This window comes from Anolis carolinensis, chromosome 6 (assembly GCF_035594765.1).
Source record: "Anolis carolinensis isolate JA03-04 chromosome 6, rAnoCar3.1.pri, whole genome shotgun sequence".
NCBI classification, from domain to species: Eukaryota; Metazoa; Chordata; class Lepidosauria; order Squamata; family Dactyloidae; genus Anolis; species Anolis carolinensis.
Window position 1 is genome coordinate 40,666,173 of NC_085846.1, and position 27,194 is coordinate 40,693,366.

The 27,194-nt window shown below is 42.9% G+C and overlaps 1 protein-coding gene across 1 annotated transcript in view; it reads left to right on the forward strand.

Annotated features, from left to right (window-relative positions):
• The window catches only part of mrc2 (mannose receptor C type 2), a 73,988-nt gene that overhangs the window by 28,140 nt on the left and 18,654 nt on the right, over positions 1-27,194 (forward strand). Inside the window, exons 10-19 of the mRNA XM_062958212.1 lie at positions 7,331-7,446; positions 7,703-7,851; positions 17,830-18,047; positions 19,177-19,319; positions 20,108-20,210; positions 21,214-21,352; positions 22,766-22,801; positions 24,808-24,968; positions 25,220-25,287; positions 25,393-25,493. Of these exons, the coding sequence (XP_062814282.1) occupies positions 7,331-7,446; positions 7,703-7,851; positions 17,830-18,047; positions 19,177-19,319; positions 20,108-20,210; positions 21,214-21,352; positions 22,766-22,801; positions 24,808-24,968; positions 25,220-25,287; positions 25,393-25,493 (1,234 nt within the window). The remainder of the gene's footprint in view (positions 1-7,330; positions 7,447-7,702; positions 7,852-17,829; positions 18,048-19,176; positions 19,320-20,107; positions 20,211-21,213; positions 21,353-22,765; positions 22,802-24,807; positions 24,969-25,219; positions 25,288-25,392; positions 25,494-27,194) is intronic.

The window sequence follows — 27,194 nt, forward strand, 5'->3', positions numbered from 1 at the left end:
GCCCTGTGTAATGATTGAAGTGCTTTATAGAAATTTGCCTGGATATACCAAAAATGGGGGCAGCAAGAAATTAGATGTTCAAATCTGTGCTCATGAATTACAAATGCCTGGATGTGGCACTGTGTATAAGTAAGCATTGCTGGGTTCTGAGATCCGGAAAATCCCCATCTTTCTTCTCTCACCTTCAGAAGACATGTGTTTACCTGGTTTGCTTTCCCCATGTTTTAAATTGATCAGTTGGTGAACTGTACAGATACATTGTCTTCACTGGCATACATAATGAATGGAGACAATATGCTTCTAAATGCACTTCTGCTGTTTTTCACTTGAAAATGCTCAGGTTATAAGTAAACCTTTCTGACAGCTATTTTCTGACTATATATTCTGTGTTTGAATTATGAAGCCCTCTGTTTGTTGTTGAGATCTACAGCATCCCTCATCTTTGGCTGGTGCTGGTTTAGGCAGCTGGGAGGTGCAGTCCTACAGCTTTGGGAGAACTTAATTTTTCTTGCTCATTATCTCTTCTTTTACCATTATTTTATGAAGTTCAGCTATTGTGGATTGTTGTTGCTCAACTGCAAGGTTGTTTCTTTTGGTATTAAAAAACTCTGGCATATTAATATCATTTACATTTTTAGCTTATTCAACACGTCTATTTCAAGCTGGATCTATAGCCCAGGATCTGATCCCAAATTATCTGTTTATCCCACATTTATCTAGAAATATAGACTCATATAATCCAGTTCAAAGCAGATAATCTGGGATATAGGGCAGTGTAGATCCAGTCTTAGAAAAAGAGAAGTATAGAAAAAATGCAAACCAAGAAAACAGTTGCACAGAGATGGGCATTACTCCCACTGTTTATTTTATCACATTTTTCTGCTTCAGTGAACTTGAGCTATCTGTCCCAGAAAAAAGGGATTTTCCTCCAAACCAGTTGTATTAAAGGTATAATTTTTTGATTAAGGTTTTTCTTAAAATGTTCTTAAAATTAGAACTAGTTATTGTTATTTTTGGTTTGCTTACTTTTAATCTTTGTTACTTTTCTCTGTCTCTTGATAACTTTGTTAATTAGTTCAAAATTGTTCCCATTTTACAGATTTGGGAAAATGAGTATGAAAACAGCTGACTTTTCAAGGCTGCCATATTGCAAATTCAGTACTGGCCAGTAATTTGAATCCAAATTTAAAATGTAACACACTAGCCGTGGGTCTTCCTTCTCCTTCTTTTTGTTCCCAACATCAGCATTTCTAAGTTTTTTCCAGCTGGATGTTTACATTTACCCTTGAAGTTCCCTCCAGCTGTCAGAGGCTCTCTGTCCCTTTGCTGGCTCACAAACCCCCGCTAAAACACCAGCAACCCCTGTCTCTTGTCATAAAGCAACCAAGATGGTATTTTTGGCAGGCAGCATTGCAAACTTAGATGAAGGCTGACTTCAAATATCTTACCCTCTCTTATTCTTTCCTCCCTACATCTCTCTTTTGTCTTCAGCATCATAACAAGGTCCCCCACAGACCTCTAGGCATCCATAGGTCTCCCACACAACCAGGAATAATAATAATAATAACAACTTTATTCTTCTATCGTGCCATGAAGGGACTCGGGGCGGCTTACATGGGAACTAAGCCCAGCATAAACAAGGATTACAAAGTTACATAATTAACGTCAGGGAAAACCTTTACCTTTTTAACAAATAAACAATATAATTAAAACAATTAAAATTGGAAATGTAAAAACATGATAAAAATACATCAGTTGACATCAACAACCAGAAAACAGGAAAAAAATTTAGCAGCAAGAAAGAGACGTGGGCCCTTTATGGTGCCTGAAAACGCCATCCCCCTTTATATAGAATTTTATTCATAAATATGCCTTTAACTTCACATATGCTACATATACCTTTACATACAGTTTTGCCCAATATAGAAATATGTGGTTGATGTCATACAAGCTCTCCAATTGGAAACATGGCTGAGAGCACTTTAGTACCTTGGTCCACAGCTGATTTTAACCAAGAGTCTGTTGGGAAGGCTATCTCCACCCAGTCAGGAATTGTTATGAGCTGCCCTGCCCCTCCCCCCCCATTTCCCCAACCATAGTCAGACTTGATAATGGTGAGGTATGATGGGAGTAGTAGGTATGGCAGCAGGCTGAAGATTCTCCATCCCATCTTGAGAAATAGACAATAATGACTTCTCCATTCCTTTGGGCCATGTTATGGGACTCCCTTCCTACTGAGGTTGCCAGATTGGATCTGAGATCTCTCCCTTTGCCTCCACCAATGGGCCATAGCTGTGTTGGGAGGATTCAGGTACAGTTGAAAGCTGAGGCTTGGAAGGTAAGGGAGAATAGGTGCCTTCATCTCATTTGATGGAGCAGAACCTTGTCCTGCTCTAGGATTTGCTAAGAGTTCAAGGTAGAACAAATCCCAAGTGCAAAACCCTATTTTCAGTGGAGGTTGGAATGGGTTCTCCCATTGTTGTCCTTTAGTTAGCAGGCAAAAACATTTCCATTCAGCCAACTATTGATTTTATCGATTGCCTGTTTTGCTCAGAGATCTTCTTAAGGGGATGTTCCGGGCTTTGTAATACTTAATTACAAGTGTGAAATTTAAAAATAATTCTAACTGATGTTTTAATAGTATGATTAATTCAATATGTGTTACATATAAGTCATTCTGCCTTGACTAGAACTTTAAAAAAAAATATCTTGAAACCAATCCTAGAAGAAAGGCAGAATGTAAATCAAATCAGTGAGATGAATCAATCAGTAAATAATTGGCCCAGAATGCTTTTCAGCCAGAACAGAGAGCCAAGAGGGGTCACAAGAAAAATATACTTCTGCTGAATCTGTCTTTCTCCTTTTATCTTCTAAAATTGGCAAATGCCTTAGAAAATCAGGCAGAAGCATTGCAAGGAAGGGAATCTCTTTAAGTTTTATTCTCTGCTTCTCTCTCCATTTTGGCTTGGCTAGAAAATGTATGGTGACTGTGATACTCAAGAAGCCTAGTACAGTGGTTTTCAACCTGGGGGTCCTAACAGCTGGTAAACTGGCCGGGTTTTCTGGGAGTTGTAGGCCAAAACACCTGTGGACCCATAGGCTGAGAACCACTGGCCTAGTAGAATATTTGTCCTGAAAATTAGGTTCAACTGAGATTATTGTTTTTCATCTGATGGTGCTACTGATTTTAAAGCAGTGGGCTACACCTGTTTTTCATCCTAGAGATTACTAGGTGTTTTTGATTCCAACTGCAAGGCCATTCAGTATGACAGTGATTCATGTACCATGGGAGTTGTAAACCCCAAACATCTGGAGGTATTACGTTTTGGGAAAGCGGGAGTAGATGATCCTCTGCCTTCCTTATGTCTCAATAGTTCTATGCCTGGCATTGTGCTTTGGGAGAAGACCAAAATATCTTCCAGACTGAAACTTCCTATGTCTGTTTTTCCTTCCCCACCTGCTGAGTTTCCAGGAGTTGATGCTTCTTTGTTCCTGCTCATTTATTCTCCTCCTTCTTTCCTTCCCGCTCAAGTTTTGACCTGCTGCCTCTTTTCAAAGTCTTTTCCAGTTGATAGTGGTGGAGTCTGTGGTTGCCATCAAAAGATGCTTTTAGGATCTCAAAACAGAATCCCCCTTCCATCTGCCTTACCAGTTTGAGCTGCCTTGGCCTTAAGAGGCCCCATTGTGTTTCCAGCTCCGGAGAGTCTCCAACATCAACAAACCAGAAATATGAAAGCAGGCTGTGGTGAGGTTTGAACTTTCTTTTCTTTTGCTCAAGAAAGCAATTGAGTTTTCGCTTCTCAGATCAAGGGCCAGATACTGACCGCTTGGGTAGGCTGACAGGATGATTTCAGTGCCCACAAAGCAGCCTTCTTGATAGCATTTTTTCTTTCTAAATTTATTGGCTGCTTCATTGTGTGTGCTGTGACCTTGAAAATTAACCTAGATAGCTGCTTTTAATAGGTCAAGAGACTAGCTTTCAAACAGATAAATAGGACAAGTTTTACCCTGTGAAGAGATCACAATCCTTGACATTCAGCCTATGTCCAAAAATTGTTTATTGTCTTTCTAAACAAATGGGTGCTCCTGAAAACCTCAGTATTCCAGACAGGATTGCAAGGCCAGTTAACCCAATTCCCTGAGATGTACAAGGTGCCTCCGGCACTCTAGACCATACCAGCCAAATTGATTTTGTTTACTTACATGAAGTGCTAGTGGTTTCAAGTGATTCTTGTAACCTTTCTGTCATTTTATGCTGTGTTTGTAATGCTTGCGGCAGCCAACGTAAGGACTTATTCAAGCAAGGTCAGTCTTAATTGAGTGTTTTTACTTAGGAGAACGAGGCAGAGAGACATACATTGCAATCCAGTGCATTATCTGTTCGGAGAAATGCCTCACAGAATTCATTGGGACTTACTTTCGAGGAAGCATGGACAGGATTGCACTGACAGGCTTGCTTTTCAACTCTGGGTGTTTTTACACTGCCCTCAAGCCACCCAGACTTCCTTTTGTTTTGACCAATAAAAGGGAGGTCGCCTTTGCTTGAAATCAGCAAGGAACCCTTTTTACACAACACAGCTCTTGCACTTCTATTCCAATTTAACTGCCATGGCTGTATTCTATGGAATTCTGGGATTCATAGTTTGTTGAAACCATAATGGATTTGAATTCTTTTATTTTTTCCTGACAAGTCCCACAAAAGTGTTTTTATGGGAAAGCAACATTGGCTTGTGGCCACTTCTGGTTGTGAGTATTATTTTGGAAGGTGGGGAGAGTTTCTGTGTTTGTGATAGGGTCTGTCCAGGTCCTGAAGCAAGTCCCATTACAGCAGATTACTGGCCCTGGAGCCTCTGAGAAGGGAAGAACTCCTTATATATCTTTTCCTGTTGGAATTCAAGAATGTGTTTGTTTATCTTTTTGGTTAGATTCTCTAATCTGCATTTGTTTTCCCTCAGAAAGCAAGTTCTATATGTGGCTTGTGATTTGTTGGCTGCTGGATACCACACTGCCATTTACAAAGATTTTGCTTTGTTTTGCTCGTAAGCCTCTGTTTCAACCACAACATCTGAGTCATCATTTTTAGCTCTCTGCTTAGCTATATAGTACTTGTAATGTTGCCTAACCAGACATCACTGTTCTTGATTCTGATTATATTCTCAGTTGTAGCTACTCCCATTACACACCTGCCAATTACACCATAGATAGTTATTCTGTCCCCCTACCTGGCAGGTTCTCTGCATCTGTGGACAACCTGTTCCAGGAATTAGATTGAGGAATATGTTGCTCTTGCATCTACTGGACCTTTTGGAAGCTTTCGATGAAGACATCTTTCTAGGGTGTCTTACTGGGATGGGATTTGGAGCCTTTTGTTTACAGCTCTATACACTGGTTGAATTTCTTCCTGGACTGGCATCCCAGCAGGTAGTACTAGGGATGTTCTGTCTGGTGCTTCGGCCATTGGTCTGTGGAATTAAACTTCTGCAGTGAGTAGGAGTTCATTTATCCAGTTGAAAGTTATGTGTTCACTGCACCTCCTCCTGAAGCTGTCTTATCAGGCCATGGAGGCCTATGACTTAAAGACACCCATTTGGGTATTATAACATTCCATATGCGGGACTGACTTTGAAACTTCAGATGACTTGAATTGCTGCAGCCAAACTGCAAAGCTAATGACAGGGAGCACACACACTCCTTCAGTACAGCAGCACCATTGGCGACTGGTGTGCTTCTGAGTGTAGTCTGTGACGTACAGTACCCTATACACCAAGGATATCTGACTTTAGTATGGGTGTAATATGTTCACTCCTAGATGTAATAAAAGGACTTGTGGTACTGTGCTGTATTGTTTTCATTTCTTGCTTTTTTAATGGATATGCTTTAAATCAGGCATGGGCAAACTTTGGTCCTCCAGGTGTTTTGGACTTCAACTCCCACAATTTCTACTGGCTCTTAGGAAATGTGGGAGTTGAAGTCCAAAACACCTGGAGGTCCAAAGTTTGCCTATGCCTGTTTTAAATGGTTCATAATTTTACAGATAGTTTAATTATATTTCACCTATAACATTTTCTAGTTTTTAACCTCTTTCTCTGTGTTTATTTCTGTCTGCTTTCATTTTTATATGCCGCTTTGGTTTCCAGATTTTGAGGAAAGGTGAGATATGTATGTATGTATGTATGTATGTATGTATGTATGTAAAAATGAATAAATAAATAAATGCATGTTTTCAATATTGTAAACTCACAGGAGGAACATTGCCATCTATGTCACCATGTTTATTTTTTCCCCTCTTTCTTTCCTGGTGCTTTCTTGTTGGCTGGTGCCACTGGCTTTCACTCTTGCAACAGCACAAATGAGTGTTATTCTGTGTTACTCTGGGAGAAAGGGAATGGAAGAAGGATGCTCAAACTTTGGAAGGCAGCAGCCAACTAGTTATGGGGGGAAATCATTTTCTGCACTATTCTGGATTTCCACTTTCCTTTTTAAAAAAAAAAAAAAATTAAGGCCATAGCATCTTACACATATCACAAGAAGACATAACTCATTAGAAAAAAATTAAAGTGGAAGGCAGTAGGGAAAAAAGGGAGACTGAATGAATAGACATGATGAAGGGAACAGGCCTGTTAGTAACAGACATCTTGGAGGTTCCTTGTTCATAGGATATCACAGAGCTGATTTGTCAACAATTGAAATACATACTTGCAAATTATGCTATGATTTGCTTTAACTACCATGACTCCATTTTATCGAATTCTGAGATTTGCAGTTTAGGGAGAGGCATTTAGACTACTTGTTCAGAGATTTCCTTCAATGCATCACCAAACTATTTACCCCATGATTCTGTAGGATGCAACCATGGTGTTTAAAGTACAATCATAGTGTTGTGTGAAAAAATCTGTTGTATTCTGTAGAACACCAAAAAAGGGACCCCCAACACCCCCCCCCCCCAAATTAAAATAATTATAATAACTGGAGATGCTATGGGCTCCAGAGTGGTATGGTAGAGTTGGCTGCTGGTTTCCATGTTGGTGGAGCAGTAAGTTTGCTTTACATTTTAGTCCAGATTATAAAGGGGATTTTCAAGCTGCTGCTGCTATTTATGTTGATCATAGCAACAACAATAGAAGCAAAACATATATTTCATAATGGCCTCCCAATCAAATCAGAACAAAATTCTGTCAGCTTAAATTAATGAAAAATTCCAGTATGTTGCTTTGTTGTGTTTTAATTTTTGTACTGGTATTGCGTTATCTGGGTGTTTTAATGATGAGAGGTGGGTGACTATTATTATTATTATTATTATTATTATTATTATTATTATTATTATTTTCAGGGTTGGAAATGGCACAGTCCATCTTGCTATTGGCTAGGAGTTGACCATGTGGTGTACAGTGAAGCCCGAAAAATGTGCATGGATTATGGCTCTACTCTCGTCACTATCACCAACAGGTGAGTCAGTTAGACAGATGAATTTTGTAGCATTGACTCGACCAATATATTCCATTGCAGATTTGGGGAGAAGGGAAAGGTGAGTGAGGCCCATGGTCTTTTGGGTTGTCTTTGGAAGGACCAGAAGCTACCTCGAAACCAGGTGGTTGCAAATTGGCAGACAGACATATTGAACATCAAGCTCTTGTGGAAAGAACAAGTATTGGTGGATGTGGTGAGGCAGTGACTGACACATTTCTTTGTCTCCCTTGACAAGGTTTGAACAGGCCTATGTGAGCAGCCTAATTTATGGCTGGGAAGATGAATATTTCTGGACAGCTCTACAAGACATAAATGAAACAGGCTCCTTCCATTGGTTGAGTGGGGATGAAGTCACATATACCCACTGGAATAGAAACCAGCCTGGTAAAAATATGTTTGTACAGTTTGTTTGCTATTTTCCAATTAAGTTGTCTTACTGATTACATTTATAGTGCACCATTATAATAAGTATCCATTTGTTCTACTACTTAGAACTTCAAAACAGTCTTTCAGATATTCTTCAGAAGAAGAAGTAAATTGTCCTTGAAATATTTGAAGTTGCCCATTCAGATTATTAATATTTCTATATTTTGGTCTGGGAGTCAGTGTGGTGTCGTGGTTAGAGCATTCAGCTATGACTCTGGAGATCCAGATTTTAATCCCTGCTCAGCCATAGAAAGGCACTGAGTAACCTTGGCAAATAACTCTCTCTTCCCCAGAGGAAGACAAAGGACACCCTAAACAAATCTTACCAAGAAAACCTCACAATAGATTCTCTTTGAGGTCGCTATGAATCAAACTATTTAAAGACACTCAACAACAACAACATTTCAGTCTGTAGCTTCCTTTCCATTTCTTTTGTTACTCATATCAATTGATCTTTTCTTCTCTTCTGTTAAACAGATGTGTTTGTTTTGATGTCCTTGGTTTGCCGTGTTTGTTTTTCAGTAATTTTACTTAAGTATCATTAAGTCTGGATCAAGATTCATCCACACACATACAGAGTCAGTGGCCATACTGATTGTGACAATTCCAAAGTAACGCTTCCAAAGCAATGAGTTTATATGCATGTTTATGTGTGTGTATTTGTGTATTGGAAAGAACCCATTTCTTTCTTCTTCTAGTGGGCTTCATACTTGCTTTCTCAGTGATGGACCATGATGTCATGCCATTTTTGGTTATGGGGTCTAGACTAAGAGCAATTGATTTTGTTTGTTGATTTTGAGGCCAGTTGTGAGATGTCTTGGGAACCAGATGGCTGTGCTATTCTCGTGGTTTGGGGCATTCAGGATTATTTTTTATCTATAAAATCAGCCACATTTTTTCTAAACTTTTCTGAGGGCCAGGGGTCTTCAGGTATGCAACTTGTGGACCACACTTTCCCCCACTTAGTTTATGTGCCTTCAGGTCACCTGTTGATCTATGGTGATTTCATGGAATTTCATTGGGTTATCTTGGGAAAAGACTACCAAGAGGTGGTTTTGCCAGTTCCCTCATCTGAAATATAACCTATAACACCTAGTATTCATTGGCCATCTACCATCTAAGTACTAAGTTGACCTATAGCTTTGTTCAGGTGTTCATTTCTTTATATGAGGAGAGAGAGGGAGGGAAAGACTGGCATCCCTGGTAAGGCAAGCAGGGTTTCCATTTGGCTGGAGCTCTGTGTTTTTGTCATGTTTTTCCACTTGGGTTAATTCTTCAGGACACGGGATTTAAAACTCTTTTTTTCCCACACCACTTTAGGCTAGAAGAAAACCATCTTGGGAACCTTGCCTTTTCCCATGGCACTTGCTTACCACAAATAACTAGATGGATTTGGAAGCCTCAACACACACAAACACTCCCTGCCAGATTCTTAATTGCCTTGTAACATTCCCCAACCATGGACTTAACTTTCTCTACTTGCAGTTTCACCTCTGTCTGGAAATTTGCTGCCGCTATAACCTAAATGTTTTATCTTCTACTTCTGTCAATGCTCCAATCCAGATAGCTTGGATAAATAGTTAAGCTCAATTGAGCAAATACAGTTTATGAAACAATATGTAAAATTTAAGTATATATTTATAAAAGATTGTAGTTACAGCTTACTAATCCTCATACTTTAGGTATGAAATCTCAGCTGTAATTCCTGCCTCCTCAACCATCTGTTTTCAAACCTCCTTAATAACCACCGCCTAATCCAGAACTCTCTCTGCAGCTCTCACACAATTCTCCCTCTGTCTAGCTGGTGTATGAGAAGCTAAAATGTACAGGTCTCTTTTAAGCTATATAATGACATAAAATTTGGATGCAATAAAAGTATATGAAATGATGCATGCTGTTTAAAAAAGGTAGGGAGAAAAGTTTTCTCAGTGGAACAATCAAATTATAGATAGCCCTCTAACACTTGTATCTGGGACGGAATGAAGGCAAGTAATTCATCTTGCTTTCATGTTTCTTTCATTTTCCAAACAAGTCTTGGTGTGCAAAGAATTTGTCAAAATCGAGAAGAAATCAGTCTAAATCACATCGTTACTTCCAGCTAAAATAGACTCACTGCATAATTGTTTTTTTAAAAAATTCTAAACAATTAATTCAATAGGGCGCCTCTCTTTGTTGTCTTTTGTTGTCAACTTAAACTTATGATGACCCTTTGAATGAGTGACTTCTTAGTGTTATCAATGGCCTTGCTCAGCTCTTGGAAACTTAGGGCTAGTGAAATCACTAGGAGCATGTGCATTTGTGTGGTCCATACTGGGTGACACTCTCAGAGGTGGTGGCTTTAATAGTAAAGCTGCCTGCCACAGATAAAGTGTTGAAATGGGACACTCAAAGCCACTAAATTGCTCTGTTCTATTTGCATAGATGGCAGAACATAGCCATCCCGGGTGTTACCTTGCCCTTTCCCTGTTCTCTTACAGGCTTGCCGTGCTCTGTTTTTACGATTCCTGCTGTAGCTGCTAGAAAAGTTGAAGCCCCTAGGTAACACCAGGGAGAAGGCAGCAAGAAAGGAACCAGATGCCAAAACAGGGATAAATGTGTGTGGATGAGTATGTGCATGCACACACATAATCTCAAAGTGCAGATGAGGGCAGGAAATTGAGATCTCAGGAAATGGACATGCTCATCAGTGTATGCATTCAGGGTAATGGCATCAGTCCTAGTAACTCAATTGTTCAGGGCCATGGCTTCCTTGATTGACTCAATTCAAGTGTGTGTGATCTTCTGTTTTGCCATTATCATTTTATCCAAGGAGACAGGTTGTCTTATGATTTGTCCAAAGTATGATAGCCTCGGTTTAGATATTTTAGCTTCTAATGAGAGCTCAAGTTTAATTTTGACTATGTCTTTGGCAGTCCACAACAGCTATAAAACTCCTCTTCAGCTGCACATTTCAGATTAGTTTATTCTCTTGCTGTTAGCTTTCTTTACTTCCACAACTATACATATTAGCTTCCACAACTATACATTGAAACTGGAAATACTGTGGTACGTCATTAGAAATCAGTTGTTTTGTCCCTTGAATCCCTGTGATTGGTGTGTGACTGGCTAAAGGGTATTGTTAATGGAGGTAGGAACTGCTCATGAAATAATAAGTTTTGAAAGAATAGTTATTAAAAGAATTCTGATTCATCATATTAAAAAGGGTGAGTGTCCATGTTGCTGCAGGCATGGAGTCTGAGCAGATCATATTGTATGAACACTCTGATCGGATCAGATTGAAATTACATTTTAATCTGTTGTGACCAAACAGATATCTTCAGGAAGCCAGTGATCAAAACCTGATGGTGGGTTGTCCAGCTAAAGATTATTGATTGACATCAGTGTTATCATCATATTGACCTGAACATACCTCATTTCATTTCCAAACCACAGCAAGGCTAAGCTGGGTTAGCACTTATATGGAAAAACCACCAGACTTCTTCTTCGTGGTGCTTCTGTGGAAATCGCACATATGGGTTATCCTACTGCGCCTGCGCAGCATTCCGGAACCTTCTAGAAGCTCTAATGAAACTTTTTGGCGCGAGCCCCGCCCACTCTCCCCAGTAGAGTATATAAGGCCCTGTGGGCGGGGCTAGGCAGTTCCTTTTTTCCGCCGCTCAGTCAGCAACTAAGGAACCTCTAGCTCTAGTGTGATTTATTAATTGACTATTTGGTATTGACTACGGACCGGCTATTTCACTACTTGATATCTCTCTCCAACCCTAAGACTTCGGAAAGGACTTACTTTGGCATTCGGACGACCCTAGGCAGGCTAGTGACGATGGCTTCTTTTTTTAAGAAATGTGGGGCGTGTGGAGGCAAACTTCCTGAGGCCGATGGCCATTCTAAATGCCTCCTCTGCCTGGGAGAGAGTCATAACTCCCAGGCTTGCCAAGTGTGCCGAGGGTTTACCCCTCAGGCAAGGAAGAATCGCGAGTCCAGATTGAAAGCTCTTCTCTATGAGCAGGCCCTGGCCCCAGCAACTCCAGCAGCGGGGGCCGAAACCGGGCTAAGCGCTCCTGAAGGGAGAAATTCTCCGTCCACAGTAGGCCCCTCGCTGCTGCAATCGCCTCAAAATGGCGCGGAGGAGGAGGCTCCAATCTCCTCATCTCAGAAAACAGCTCCCAGGGCGAAGGAAGGGCGCAAGAAGACTAAAAAGACTAAGCATATAGGAAGCGCCCCTCTGCAGAAATCCCGGCCCCAGCTTACCGTGCAGCCCCCGGAGGATGCTGAGAACTTACCGGATGAGTCCTCTGGGTCGCAGGGCCCCCCCCCGTTGACTCCGGTAGAGCCGATGGCGTCACAAGCGCTTTCCCCGTCGGGGCTTCTCCCTGCTCAGCCGGTCCCAAGTGTACCGAGCTTACAGCAGGAGGCGCTGAGGAGGGGGAGGAGAGAGAGAAGGAGAGAGAGGAGATCAAGTTCCTCATCAAGCTCGCAAAATTCCTCTCCTTCTCCCAAGAGGCCCAAAGACTCCCGCTCGCGCCGCCGCCGCCGCCGCCGCTCCTCCTCCTCTCCAAGTTCGAGGGATTCCAGATCTCCCCGGCGGCGGGCTTCCCCATTTCCATGCGGACCGGGCTACTTTCCACCAGATCCTCGGTTCCCATTCATGTTTTATGGCCACGGCCTCCCTCCATACCCCCTCCCACCTCCTGGATTCGAGGGGTTTTACCCTCTCGATCCTTATGCCCGCCAGCTAACGCCGGGTTCGGGGAGAAGCCACGCCCACACAGCGTCACCACTGGGCGCACCACTAGGGTCACGCCCACAAAGCGAGGCCCTGAATTCGGGGCGGGCTCCTGAAATGCCGAACTCCTCCCTCTCTGCAAAGCGCCCTGCTTCAGGAGCGGCGCTGGAAATGGTGCCTGCTCTCGGGACCGAGAACACTTCATTAATGCAGGCGGCTCCCCAGCCTGAGCAAGCTTCTACTTCAAAGCCAACCCATCAGATCGGATCCCTGGATCCCGACCAAGTAGCCCAGTTTGAAAATGATGATGGCAAGGCTCAGGAAGGCCCAATCCCTGGGGTTGACCCTCATGAGGATATCGACCCCCCCTCAGCGGAAGACATTAGAAGTTTCACAGCCTTGTTGATAAGACTCTCCAGAGCTTTAAACCTTCCCACTCCAAAGCCCTCCAAGGTTGTTGAGGATCCAGTATTCCCTTCTTCAAAACAACAGGCCCCAGCCACCACTTCATTGCCTTATCTCCCTTACCTGGTGGAGCTAGTAAAGAATGAAGGGGTCCCACCAGCCTCCTTGCCTGCAACTCCGAGGAGGGCGGAGTTTCTCTATAAGATCAATCTCTCTGAAGTTTCATGGCTAGCAAAACAGCCTAAACTTAATTCAAGAGTGGTGAATGTGACACAACCTAAGGCAGTCCAAAGATCCCAACCCACCCCCCCTGATAAAGAAGGGAAAAAACTAGACAGCTTTGGGAAGAGGTTCTACACCTCAGCCTGCCTGTTTGCTCGCATCGCCCATTACGGTGCATACATGGGGGCGTACCAGTCTTACCTTTGGGACAAAATTGCTCCTTACATTGATTTGCTTCCTCAAGGGGACCAAGCCCTAGCGAGGGCATTCCGTCAAGAGGCCTCCCTTTTGTCAGACCTTCAAAAGGAGCTGGCGAAGAATACTGCTGATGCATCCGGCAAGCTCCTGGCGGGGGCTATCTCTCTAAGACGCCATGCCTGGCTGCGGGCAGCTAACTTATCTCAGTCAGCGAAGTCTGTCATTGAAGATCTCCCCTTAGATGAAGCCGGGCTGTTTAATCCAGAAACGGACGCCGAGATTAAAGACACTCATGAAGTCACCCAGGCTGCCAATAAGTATGGCGTCCAACCTTCGTACTACTACTATCAGAGACGTCGCTGGGGACAGTACTACCGCTCCAAGAGATCTAGCCCGCCATCCTCTAGAGGGAAGCAAAGACCTCCCTTTCGCCCCCAGGGGCCTAGGAGATCATCTTTTCCCTATAGGTCTCAGCCGCGGGGAGGAGGCAGGCCAGGTGAGAAGCAAAGACGCCGTTTTTAGCGAGAGCACTAGCGCCCCCGCCCCTTCAACCTCTCCAAGTTTGGAATCCCATGTTGACAGTTGTTTGGAACCCCGTGTTAGCAGTTGGCCTTCTCGGAGGTCGGTTACCTTTGAGCGTGTTCGTTCTTCATCGTTCTTAGCTCGGCACCCTGATAACGTAGAGGAAGGTTGTCTTTTCTTCAAGGACAGGCTAGCTCCATACCTGGAGGCTTGGAAGGAAGTAACTTCAGATGCATGGGTCTTAGACACTGTGCAGAATGGCTATGCCATTGAGTTTTTCTCGTACCCCCCGACAGGGGTCCCCCGCCCTACGGCGCCCTCTGACTGCCTTCGGGAAGAAATAGCTACCCTGTTAAGGAAAGGGGCTATTTCCAGAACACCTTATAGGAGGGTCAGGAGATGCTTTTTTTCGAGATACTTCTTAGTTCGCAAAAAAGGTGGGGGCATGCGTCCCATCCTTGATTTGAGGGCGGTCAATCGCTACATTCGGACCCGCAAGTTTAGGATGGTGACTCTAGCTTCCATTCTCCCTTTTCTCCAGAAAAACATGTGGTTTGCCACGATTGATCTACGTGATGCCTATTTCCACGTGGCTATTCGGCGTGCTCACCGGAGGTTTTTGAGTTTTATGATTGGTGACTCTTGTTTTTCCTTCAATGTACTCCCTTTCGGCCTTGCCACGGCACCGAGGGTATTTACAAAATGCATGGCTGTGGTGGCCGCATACCTCAGGCAGTATGGCGTTATAGTCTTTCCGTATATAGATGACTGGCTTTTAGTCAGCGACTCTAAGCCTCACCTTGAATCTGACATCTCGTTTACCCTCTCCCTCCTCCAGAGACTCGGACTAGTAGTGAACGAGGAAAAGTCCCAGCTTACCCCGGCACAGAGAATCCAATTTATTGGGGCCACTTTGGACTCCATTACTGCGAGGGCTTATCTTCCAGAAGACCGATTTCGTACCATCCGCACGGCAGTAACCAGGCTTCGGGTGAGGAGACGCACTACAGCATGGGGAATCCAGTCTATCCTTGGCCATATGGCCTCTACGACGTCGCTTGTGGACCTATCAAGACTCCGAATGCGCCTGATCCAGATATGGTTCTTGGGAGTATTCAACCCGCTCCTCGACAGTCAACACATTCGTCTGTCTCCTCCAGCAGACGTTGTCAGCTCATTGCGATGGTGGACGAAGAGGCGAAATCTTATGGCTGGCCTACCCTTCCACCCGTCAGAGCCTACCCACGAGCTCACGACAGATGCGTCCCAGTATGGCTGGGGGGCGCACCTCGAGGGCCTTACTGTCAATGGGAAGTGGTCCAACCGTCATCGTCCCCTCCATATCAATGTGTTAGAACTACTAGCCGTAGAAAAGGCTCTCCACGCCTTCGCAAAGATCCTCGAAGGGAAGACACTGAGGATAGTAACAGACAACACCACAGTCAAGTACTACCTAAACAAACAAGGCGGGACGCACTCGAAGGCCCTTTTGGCCCTCTCCATGAGGATCTGGGACTGGTGCGTGCGCAGACGGATAAGAATCCAGGCTATCCATCTTCCAGGAAAGGACAATGTCCTAGCAGACGCATTGAGCAGGGCGCCATCAACCAGCCACGAATGGCAATTGAACCACAGAGAGTTTCGAGTGTTGGCTCGCCGCTGGGGCTGGCCGGCGATAGACCTCTTTGCGTCACCTCAGAACAGCCACTGCCCTTCCTTCTGTGCTCGCCTACGCCCCCATGCCAGTCCGGGGTGTCTGGGGGACGCGTTCCGCTTCACATGGTCGGGGGACCTGCTCTACGCGTTCCCACCCCTCCCGTTGGTCGGCAAGGTGGTCACAAAACTAATCCTGGACAACTCGGATTGCATTCTTGTAACCCCTTGGTGGCCCCGTCAGGCGTGGTTCGCGCCACTCTGGCGGGCAGCCAAGGGCAATTACCTCCGACTCAAACCCTCGCCGGATCTTCTGACACTCCACGACGGCAAGGTCAACCACCCAGACATAGTAACACTACGCCTCACAGGGTGGAGGATCAGGCCCAAGTTCTCTCCTCCCCTGTGAGGGCAATTCTCCAGGCGGCTCAAAAGTCCTCAACAAAGAAGGCTTATCAGTATAAATGGGATAGATTTAAGAAGTTTGTTGAACCCCAGGGTCTGGACCCCGTTTCTGCTCCTACACCGGTGATCCTGGACTTCCTGGTGCACCTCTCGAAGGAAGGCCTCTCGCTGACTTCCTTAAAATGCTACGTAGCCGCCTTGTCATGGTTTAGGAAGGGACCCTCGGGTCAGTCCTGCTTCCAGGACCCCCTGATAAAACTTTTCCTGAAAGGGTTCCAGAACTTGCACCCTCCAGCTTCACCACCACCACCCGCCTGGAGCCTGGAGCTGGTGCTCTCGCAACTTTCAAAGTCTCCCTTTGAACCAATGGCCTCCTGTGACATCTGTTATCTCTCTTGGAAGGTAGCCTTCCTGGTAGCCATCACATCCGCGAGACGGGCCAGTGAACTCTGCGCCCTCAGGGCTGACCCGCCTTACCTACGGTTCCACGCCGACAAGGTAGTTTTGAGAACAGACATCACCTTTTTGCCCAAAGTTGTCTCAAGATTCCACATGTGCCAGGACATCTCATTGCCGGCCTTTTTTCAAAACCCCTCCTCAGCACTGGAGGTAGCGCTGCACTCCTTGGATGTCAGAAGGGCCCTGGCGTTTTATACCCAAAGGACATCGGAGTTTAGGAAGTCGCCTCGTCTCTTCCTTAAGTACAGGCCAGATGCGCTGGGCACTCCTGTCTCCTCTCAGCGTTTAGCCGCCTGGATAGTCTCGACGATTCGTCTGGCATACAAGCTTGCAGGCCAACAACCTCCGCAGAGAGTGACAGCGCACTCCACACGGGCCGTGGCTGCGTCCCAAGCCTTCCTCAAGGGCATTCCCTTGGAAGATATTTGCAAGGCTGCAACGTGGTCATCATGTTCCACCTTCGCCTCGCACTACAAGCTTGACATCATGGCAAAGAAAGATGCGGCATTTGGGAGAGCGGTCCTTTTTTCGTGCGTGGCATGACCCGCCACCTCTGGTGAGTAGCTTGTTAATCTCCCATATGTGCGATTTCCACAGAAGCACCACGAAGAAGAAAATGTAGTTGCTTACCTGTAACTGTGTTTCTTCGAGTGGTGTTCTGTGGAATTCGCACAACCCGCCCATCCTCCCCGCTGATCTCATGCCACTAGGCTTCAGCTGCTTCCTGGCGGCGGGGAACTGCCTAGCCCCGCCCACAGGGCCTTATATACTCTACTGGGGAGAGTGGGCGGGGCTCGCGCCAAAAAGTTTCATTAGAGCTTCTAGAAGGTTCCGGAATGCTGCGCAGGCGCAGTAGGATAACCCATATGTGCGAATTCCACAGAACACCACTCGAAGAAACACAGTTACAGGTAAGCAACTACATTATCTCTAGGCAAGGCTAGAAACAAATCCTGCCTGAAATCCTAGAGAGTCAGTGCTGTTCATAGAATCATAGAACAGTAGAGTTGGAAGAGACCTCATGGGCCATCCAGTCCAACCCCCCGCTAAGCAGGAAATCGCATTCAAAGCACCCCCGACAGATGGCCATCCAGCCTCTGCTTAAAAGCCTCCAAAGAAGGAGCCTCCACCACAGAGTAAATAGTATTGGGCAATAGGGATTCAGTGTGGCAGCCCTCTTTGTTACTGTGTTTAAGATTCTTACAGTAATTTTTCTTAATACACAGAATTTTAAAATGTCAGCAGCTCTTTTTCAAATGGCAGTTAGGCTTACCTGGCTAGTGGGAAATAATTTCTTTCGGTTTAAACTCTTTCACTGATATATTTCTCCCTTCCTGCGAGTATTTTAGGTTACAATAAAGGTGGCTGCGTTGCCTTGGCCACAGGGAGTGCCATGGGACTCTGGGAGGTGAAGAACTGCATCAATTTCAAGGCCAAATACATCTGTAGGCAAACCTTGGGCACTCCAGTGAATCCGGAGCTTCCTCCTCCACTTCCCACGCCCAGCCTCACTGCCACCTGTCCTGCAGGATGGAGCTCCAACCCCAAGCTGAGGCATTGCTACAAGGTAAGCCCCAGGCAAGGGGAGGACACATCCAAACTAATGGTTCACATCTTAAGTAAATTGTCTTACTTTTAATAGTAATATGGTGTTTGAATACTATTATAAGCCATGTAGCACTGCATAATAGCCATGTGCCTTTTCTTGTGTGAAAAAGAGAAATCCGTTCAAATGCTTCATTAATATGAAAGTGAGTGAAAGGAAACAAAATGCTGAGGATAGCAGAAAGGTTGATGAGATCTTCTTGAATTATGGGGCATCAAAGGCTCTCCACCTGCCATACCATTGAATGATAAAACCTAAATTCAATTGTTAAATCTTTATAAAGAGTAAACCCACTGAATCAATGAGAATTTAAATCAGCATCTATGTGAGTACAATAGATATAGTGAATTTATACAAGTTGACTCAAGGCATGTGTAAGTAATGTTGTGTTAGTACTGAGCAGTCACATAATTTTAAGACAAATTAAAAATGAAAGCAGGAGCCAACCAATATTTTAAATGTGTCATAAGATTAAAACCTAACCTATACATTAGGGATTTTAACTCCTTTAGAAGAATCTTTGAAATTAACGCTACTACCATTACAAGTGTTTGGGGTAATGGCAATAAGAATATGTAACATGATTTTTCTTCCTAGGTTATAAATGTCATTTCCTAATTGGTTTTATCATAAAAACATGGGAAAAGTTTATTAAACTGCAAAAATCTTGTTTTTGTGGGATGCTCTGCAGCACATTTTGCTGTAGTTTTTCAATAGATATCTCATAGTCTCAGCCAATTCAACATAGTTTGTGGCAGCCACAAAATCAAAGTTTCTTTATTATAACAACTATTTTCAAAGTAAGTACCGCACAATTAAACTGGAAATAAAACAGATTTTTTTTCCAAATTGTGTTACATAGTGTAAGAGCCCAACAACATTTAGGAGGCCAAAGCCACACAAACACACACACACACACACACACACACAGAGTGTATCTCCAAAACTAGCCAAATACGAAAACAGTCCTCATTCTGTTTTTGTTGTAAACTCAGTTTTTGTGGAGCCTCAAAGGGAAGATGCAGTAGGAGTTAAGCATTCTGGAAATAGGAATCAATTTGCGACTTGATCCATTTCCTCTCTACTTCAGGTGTTCAGCTATGACAAGCTGCAGGAAAAGAAAAGCTGGGTCATGGCTCAGCTGTATTGCAAGGATCTGAAAGCCCAACTTTTGAGCCTGGGCAGTTATGAGGAGGAACATTTTGTGGCCAACACTCTCAACAAGATTTTTGGGTGAGGAATGATTTCTGGGCAATACCTTTGCACGACTGTCTAGGGGAAGTGTACACTTGCATGCAGTTCTGTGTTATGATGATGCGTTTGCAAAGGTATCTCAGATGATATGTTTACAGGGGTTGGTCTAGTGATTTCTTTCTTTTCTTAAAGAGTGTCTCCTTCTACCTTTGTTCTCCTAGTAGGTATCCAGAATGTGTTTTGTAAAAAGAATATATGTTTTCAAAATTATTTTTAAAAATATTGAATGCCAATAAGAAAGAACAAAATGTTGAAAGCCAAAAAGAAAAAAAAAGATAAGAACTTCTGTAAAATCTCTTGAAAAACAAAAACACTGTTTGGGAGGGTCATGAAAAGAATGAAGGATCTTTGTTGTGGCAGAAATCCCTGCTTATCTAAGAGAAAGCTATTCTGTTTCCTGAGAGAATGTAGAAAATACATCCTATATTTGATTTTTGCCCAAAACTCCAGAGCATCAAAAAGTTAATATTTAGACTGCAACTCTCAGAACCCTCCAGTCAGTGTGATCACTGACTACGTTGATTAGGAGATTTTAGAAGTTATCCTCCAAAACAGTCACATTTTCATATGATTTGACAAGTTTATTAATACTTTTTTTTGATAGTTTTAAGTAGAGACAAATTTATTATATAGTGGTTGAAATTATACTGCTTTTGTGTCCATCCCCATCATTCAGTGTGACTTGCTGTCATTTGTCGCATTCTAAAGTGAGCCCCCTGGTATCTGCTGAGGGTGGATTCCATGATCATTTTTGTGGTGTCTTGCAGGGAATCAGAGCCTGAAATCCATGAGCAGCACTGGTTCTGGATTGGTCTCAATCGGCGGGATCCTGGATCTGAGAGGAGTTGGCGATGGAGTGATGGGCTGGGGGTAAGTGGCTCAGCCAGGTGAATTTTAAAAAGGGCAGGGGATGCTTCATATATATATATATACACACACACACACACACACCTTTCCGCTGGAGAACATCTGAAGTGATAGGGTATTTTGGTATTCAGGGGAGCATGTACTAATTGAGAAAGAGGGATCTGAGGAATCAGGGCCTGTTCATCCCAAATTTTGGAGCATTTGTCTAAACCTTGGGTGTTCTCTTTGGTAGTGAGTTTGACTTTCACCATGTTCATGGTACCATCACGAGAACACCAACTCTTTTGTAACTGTTTGGCTGGTACTGAAAAAGAAATACATTTAAGAAGGGATAGACCACTTGTGGTCCTCCAGATGGTGCTGGGCTATCCATCTTTCACCATTGGCTGTGCTGACTAAGCTTGATAGGAGTTTCAGGCCCATAACACCAGAATAGTTGCAAAATGAGGAGATCTAGGATGTGGAGGTAAAGTGGAAAAATCTCACTTTCTTATTTATACTGATAGTAGTGTGGGACCAACATCATTAGGTCAGTATTGTTGGAGAGAGTGTGGCTGTATGCCAAAGTTCAGATCAGAATAGGCGCTGCCTTGCTCTTCCCAGCTTTATACAGGCTACATTGGTTGCCTTCAGCTTGTAGTGGCGGAATAGCCCAAGAGCAATACTGGTTGGAAAGCACACCCCACCCACCAGGTTGGAAAGCACATCCCACCCCACCCACCCACCCCCACCAAAGCACACCCCACCCACCCAGTGTTGGCTCATCTGTGTTATATACATGTGGAGGCGATCATAATTAATATTGTGGGCCAGGGAAACTCACAGTTTTGTCACCCAGTCCTTAGCATCTCTATAGTAATGATTGGCAATTTCGGGATGAGGCATTGAAAATGTTTGGCCAAAGAGTTCTCAGAGTTTCATAGGATGGAACTATGGCAGTTAAAAAAGGAACAACAGCATTAAGTGTGAATGGATCTAAGGACTAATGTATGTTTTTGGCCTTTAGTTTTCATACCACAACTTTGACCGCAGTAACCACGATGACGACGACATCCGTAACTGTGTGGCACTGGACCTGGCATCCTTGCAGTGGATGCCTCTTCAGTGTGAGGTGCAACTGGACTGGATCTGCAAATTGCCCAAAGGTAACTGGGATTTAAATGATTATTTATTTATTTATTGCATTTTGCCCCCCTTTATGTCAATCCCAGAGGGGATTCAGAGCAGCTTTCAAATTGGCAACATTCGATTCTACATTAAACATAAAAATATACAAATACAAAATACATTATATATTAAAATCATAAAAAATCATAAATTCCTCCGCTTATCAAAGTAGGAGGAGAGCTAGAGAAGGAAGGGAAAATTTGAAAAGTACTGTGCAATGAAACACAGCTTTAAACTTCTATTACCAGCTGCTTGGAGTCCTCTGCCTCTGTGTCCCATTCTCGAGTATATTTTAAGCATCAGTGTCACAATCAAATAATCACAGCAAATAGAACAACATTGTAGTGTTTTCTTCTTTTCCCCCTGCATATTTTGAAGCAAGATAGAAGCCATCCTGTTATCCTCGATTCAGAATGAGGCCAATAAAGCAAACAAAAAAACAAAAAAACCCTCAGCAACCTACATTGGATTGAACCTTTGACAGACAGTGATGCAATCTATCATGTAGACAAGACGTTCCATATTGTGCAACTGGAGAGAAGTGTTTCTGAATCCCTCTCCTTGCTCTGACCATAGCACTCCATGTAATTCAGAAGATCTTATGTAGCAGGATGACCCCTCTAGAGTCAGTCCATTGGTCTCTTTGACTATTTTTTTTAGATTTTATTGTGTTTTTTTTAACCTGTTGAAAATTTATTTATTTATGTACAGTATTTATTTTCCATCATTTTAAAATGTATTTGTTTATGCAATGCTTTTGACACGAAATAAATAAAACCTGTTGAAAATTGAACAGAGGACTTTTAATGAAGTGGAAGCAGCGTATACAAATACAGGCAGTCCCCAAGTTATGAACAAGGTAGGTTCTGTAGGTTTGTTCTTAAGTTGATAGATGTATAGTTTTGGATAGCATAGAGAAGGGTTAACACCCTGTGGTGTTTGTTTTGCTGTCAGTGCCCCTGTCCTGAAAATTTCACTTCACGTCCTGTTCCTGTGATAATTGGATTTTGAAAAAATTGGCTTGTTGTGGAACAAGGATTGGTGAAATCTACCCCTTGGAGTTTCCCTTCCAAGGGGTAGATTTCTTTCACTTCCTGTTGTCTCACCCCTGTTCTTAACTATGAGTCATTTGTAAGTTGGATGTTTGTAACTTGGGGACTGCCAGTTCTTCAAATAAATAATAACAGCCTTGGTTTGTTATTCTTTGACAGTATTTAGCCCTTCTACATCACCACCATTGATTATAGTGCAAATAGGAACATCGTCTATTATTGTTATGGTTGTTATTATCATTGGAAGGTCTTTTTGCTATCATGAACTTAAAAAACATGCTGAAATATGGTTGTTCCATTCCTTTTCTCATTTATTGATCCTGTGGTGTTGTTTAATAGGCACTGAGATAAAAGAACCAGAGACAACTATCCAGGGTGAGTAGATATATGCCATCATCCCCATTAAAGCTTTTTTTTTCCATGAAAGTCTCTCTTTCTCCCTTCCTTTCTCACTTTGTAGACAAAACACATGTGTTTTGATGCGGAGGACTGGCAGTCTTTCCCCATGTACAAAGGCAAGAGTCCACTACAAACAGAAATATAATCCACTGTGTTATAGTTTATATTATTGGATTATATTTCTGTTTGTAGTGGCCTCTTGCCTTTGTACTTTGGGGAATACCTTATCTGTAGTCTTTCTTCATGTGCCAGTAACTGGTACCATTTCTGCCCATTAGTTACAATTGTTTGTTTCTTTTTTGGAGCTTATCAGAGATTAGAAGTCAGTGGCTTGTGGACTACAAATTCACAAGATATTCTGAGTACCAGCTGTTCTAGTTCAATCCAGGCTAGAGGGAAGGAGTGCCACTGTTTTGTTTGTTTTTAACTACATCATATTTTTGAAACCTAATATGATGAATTTGTCACCAGTAGATATAAGTGTGTGTGTGTCTGTGTGTGTGTGACAGGGTTGGAGAAAGCTACTTTTTTGGACCACAGCTCCTGTGAATAATCAAGAAACATGGCCACCGTTTGAGATTTGGGGAATTTTACTCCAAAAAGTAATATTTTCAAGCTCGTCACCGTAAGACATTGTAGTCTGTAGTAAGGAGTATGGGTTGGATCTCTGGAGAAAAAAAGGTTGGTCCATGTGAAAATCAGGAAGCCAATTTGTCTGAATGGATCCTTGTTAGGCAACTGTGTAACAGAATTCATCCTGTATCAGGTGTGAGCTTGCAAAGGCCAGGGTGGCCTAAACCAGCCAGATCTTACTAAAAATACCCATGGAAAGTTGTACAAGTTGATTTTATGAGGAATCCAGTGATGCTGGTAATAGTAAGACAACATAAGGATGATTAGAATAATAAAGTATGGGTATTGTCTTAATTTTGAAAAGGACTAAACATGTGGGATGTGAGTCAGGATCATGACAGAGGGAAAAGTTAACCACCATTTCTTGGAACCTAGGATATGTATTCTGATTACAAAATTAACACATACAAGAGTCACTTTTTTACACAACACATTATCCCGAGAAAGTTGGAATATTTTGATATTACATGAAGGCCTTTGTGGCTGAATTGAATACATTTGTGGGGGATCCAACTTCCATTGGGTCTGGGGTATGAGATAGGTAGCGTTGGAACTGTCATTTTCTGAGGGGAGAGATATCTGATCCTGGTATTCTGGAATGCATAACAATGGACTGTTATAAGCCATTATGGTTTTTTCCTTTGAGGGTGCGTGGTTTGGTTTCTAATAGAACCAAGCTTATTGTATTGGATGATAATTCATTTGACTCAACACAGCTCAGGAACTTGTGGCCTTCCAATTGAGTTAAATCTCCAATTCAGTTTCCCACAGCCACCATAGCCAGTGGTCAAAGATGATGGAAGCTGTTATCTAGCAACATCTGGAGGGGGGCAACAAATTGTGCTTTTCCTGCATGGCAGGGGGTTAGACTAGATTGCCAATGTAGAATCTATTCTGTGATTCTATGAAATGATATCTCATTTTACCTTGGAAGCTAACCAGGGTCAGGCCTGGCTAGTATTTGAATGGGAGACCATAAATGAAAACTAAGTGCTGTAGAGTACATTTTAAAGGAAAGAACTTGAAAAAACACCTTTGAGTTTCTATTGCCTAAGAAAACTATGACATTAATAAGCTTGCCATAAATCAACAGGCAGCTTGAAGCCACACAAACAGACACAACTTAATGCCTTCGAATCCATGTCATTGGATGAAAAGCAGTTTAATCATTTTCCAGAATCTCTGACTGTTTCAGCCCATCATGTCCTGTAACTGTTTTTTTTTTTAAAGCTAAATTATCAAATGGGAAGTTATTAAATAAATGTTTGCTCTAAGGATTAGTTAAAATTGTTACTCTGAAAGGATCAAGTCATGTCAGAATCTCATCAAGTTTCCTGTTTTCCCTACAGGGAGCAATGAGTGGGTGAAATATCAGGATGCTGAATACAAGTTCTTTGACCATCACTCCACTTGGGTGCAGGCTCAGCGGATCTGTACTTGGTTCCAAGCTGAGCTGGTGTCAGTTCACAGCCAAGCTGAGCTGAACTTTCTGGGGCAAAACTTGAAGAAGGTAGGGAAGCATTTGAAACCTGTCAAATCATTGTGCTGACAAAAGCTGTAACAATTAGCCATGAAGCTAGCTTCATCAGTCCAGCGTTTGAGACCAAGTTTGACTAAAAATGGGGATGGCAAAATAGAAAACCAAGGATGGCTGACAAAACAAGATTCCTCTTGTTCACATTAGCAAGAGTAAGGCTGAGATTTCCTTTCTTCTTTTTGACACCTCTGATATAAATATTTACAATCCTTCCATCTGGCTAGTTCTCAAGAGGCCAGGAGCAGCACTGGTGGATTGGACTGAACACCTATGAGAATGATGGACGATTTCGGTGAGTCTCTGTCTCCCTAGCCCTCAGTATTGCTATTCAGAAGACTTTCTTTGTCACCTGGATTTCTGCTGCACAATTTTCACAATGTACCTTTTGTCTTTCCAGGTGGTCCGATGATTCCGCCTTAAACTTCATCTTGTGGGCACCAGGCAAGCCACGACCTACCAGCAAGGAAAAGAAATGTGTGTACATGACAGCGAGCCGAGGTGCATAGTGGGTTAGCATACAAATGGCTGATGTTCCTAAATAAGTCAGATGTTGTGTTCTTCTCTGCTCAGCTGAGAATTGGGCTGTGTAGTCCCTTTCTAAAAGGAGGGTAGGACAGATTGCAGCCCTCCAGGTCAAATCTGGCCAACTGAGGTTCCTCACCCAGTCAGCAGAGAGTCTTGAGGAAATTATCCCCTTCCGACAAGTCCTTCTCCCTGGAGCAGTAAGATCCTCTTAATCACCACTGGTATTGCTAAGTGGAAAAATGTTCATTGTGTGTGAATTCTACTTTTATCTGCATTAAGTCTACATCAAAAGGAAGGAGGGATAAAAAATAAAGTAAGGGCCAGGTTAGGGAGAAGGGGTAGGCTCAGTGTGTTGCGGGAGGGAACTCGGCTCCCAAGACCAAAATAATTCCCTGTCCAGTGTTTCATTCCACTTCAGTTTCCATGGCAACATCCCATGAATACTGAGATCTGCAGTTTAGGGAAGGGCATTGAGATCTATTATCTCATAGAACTACAAACCCCAGAATGCAGCCTTGGCAGCCATAGTTACTAAAGATGAATATAGGACTATAATTATGTAGTGTGAATAGGTTTCTAGTGACTCGTCTGTTTATTTTCTGTCATTCACTTACGGCTGAACCTGTTGTTGATGACCCGAAGAACACAAGAAACTATGAAACTCTCAGATTCTAAGTTCTTCTAATTATTTTATGAAATCACCAACTTACTTGTTTTCATAATGATAATGAATTTCAGCTACCATCTTAAGTCCCATAGGACCAGAGTGATACAAATAGATGAAAGTGTATGCACAGAAGCTAGAAACGATCAGATGGATCTATTAGAAATGCAGTCATATCACTCCTCTGGAGAATAACTTAACAGTATATGCAATGTTTCCCGTTTTAAAAAAGGAAAGGTCTTTGTAAGGTTAGAGGCGAAAAGATTACAGTGATCAAGGAGTCCTTCATCTGCATTTCTTTACCACTAAGGCACTATTAGGATATCTCCCTCTCCTTCCCTTCCTAATTCTGTTTTGTAACTGTCTTTCCATAGCTCCTCAAGAGAAAAATAGAAATACTGTACATAAAAAAATTGCAACAAAATATGCAGGTTGACTACTGCTGTTCTGCTACATGTAATATACATTGCAGTTACTGATTTTTCTGGGGTTCAGAGAATATAGGAGACTTCCTCACAGATTCTCTTCCAGATTTTTTCCTATGCTAGAATTTGCAATATAAAGCTCAAGATCTTGTATGGCACAGCATGGTTTAATAGTTCCACAGGCGGAACTACACTACATATTTGTTCTCATCATGCTCCCAGGCTTATCATTTAGCTACGGCAGCTCCCCTTTTAGTGGCTGGTGGAGAGGTGGGAAGATAAAGGAAGCATCTGGTTATGTCCCCAGAAACAGATAAGTGATACCATCCATTAAGATCTGCTGTGATTCTTCAGAGCTCTCAGGGATGACGTGGTTTCTCTGTCTGGATATGAGGACCCCCTACTCTCTGCTAGTCACTGAATTTTCGAGGGGGTGAGGGGACTGCAGCAGCTAAATGGTATGTCTAGGGACTTTGGTCTTTTTAGAAAGACCAAACTTGGGTGATATTATTTCTGTATATATGACTATCAGGATACTAGCCTAAATGTGTGCGTGTGTAGAGGGGCATTGGGTCTGCCATGTGT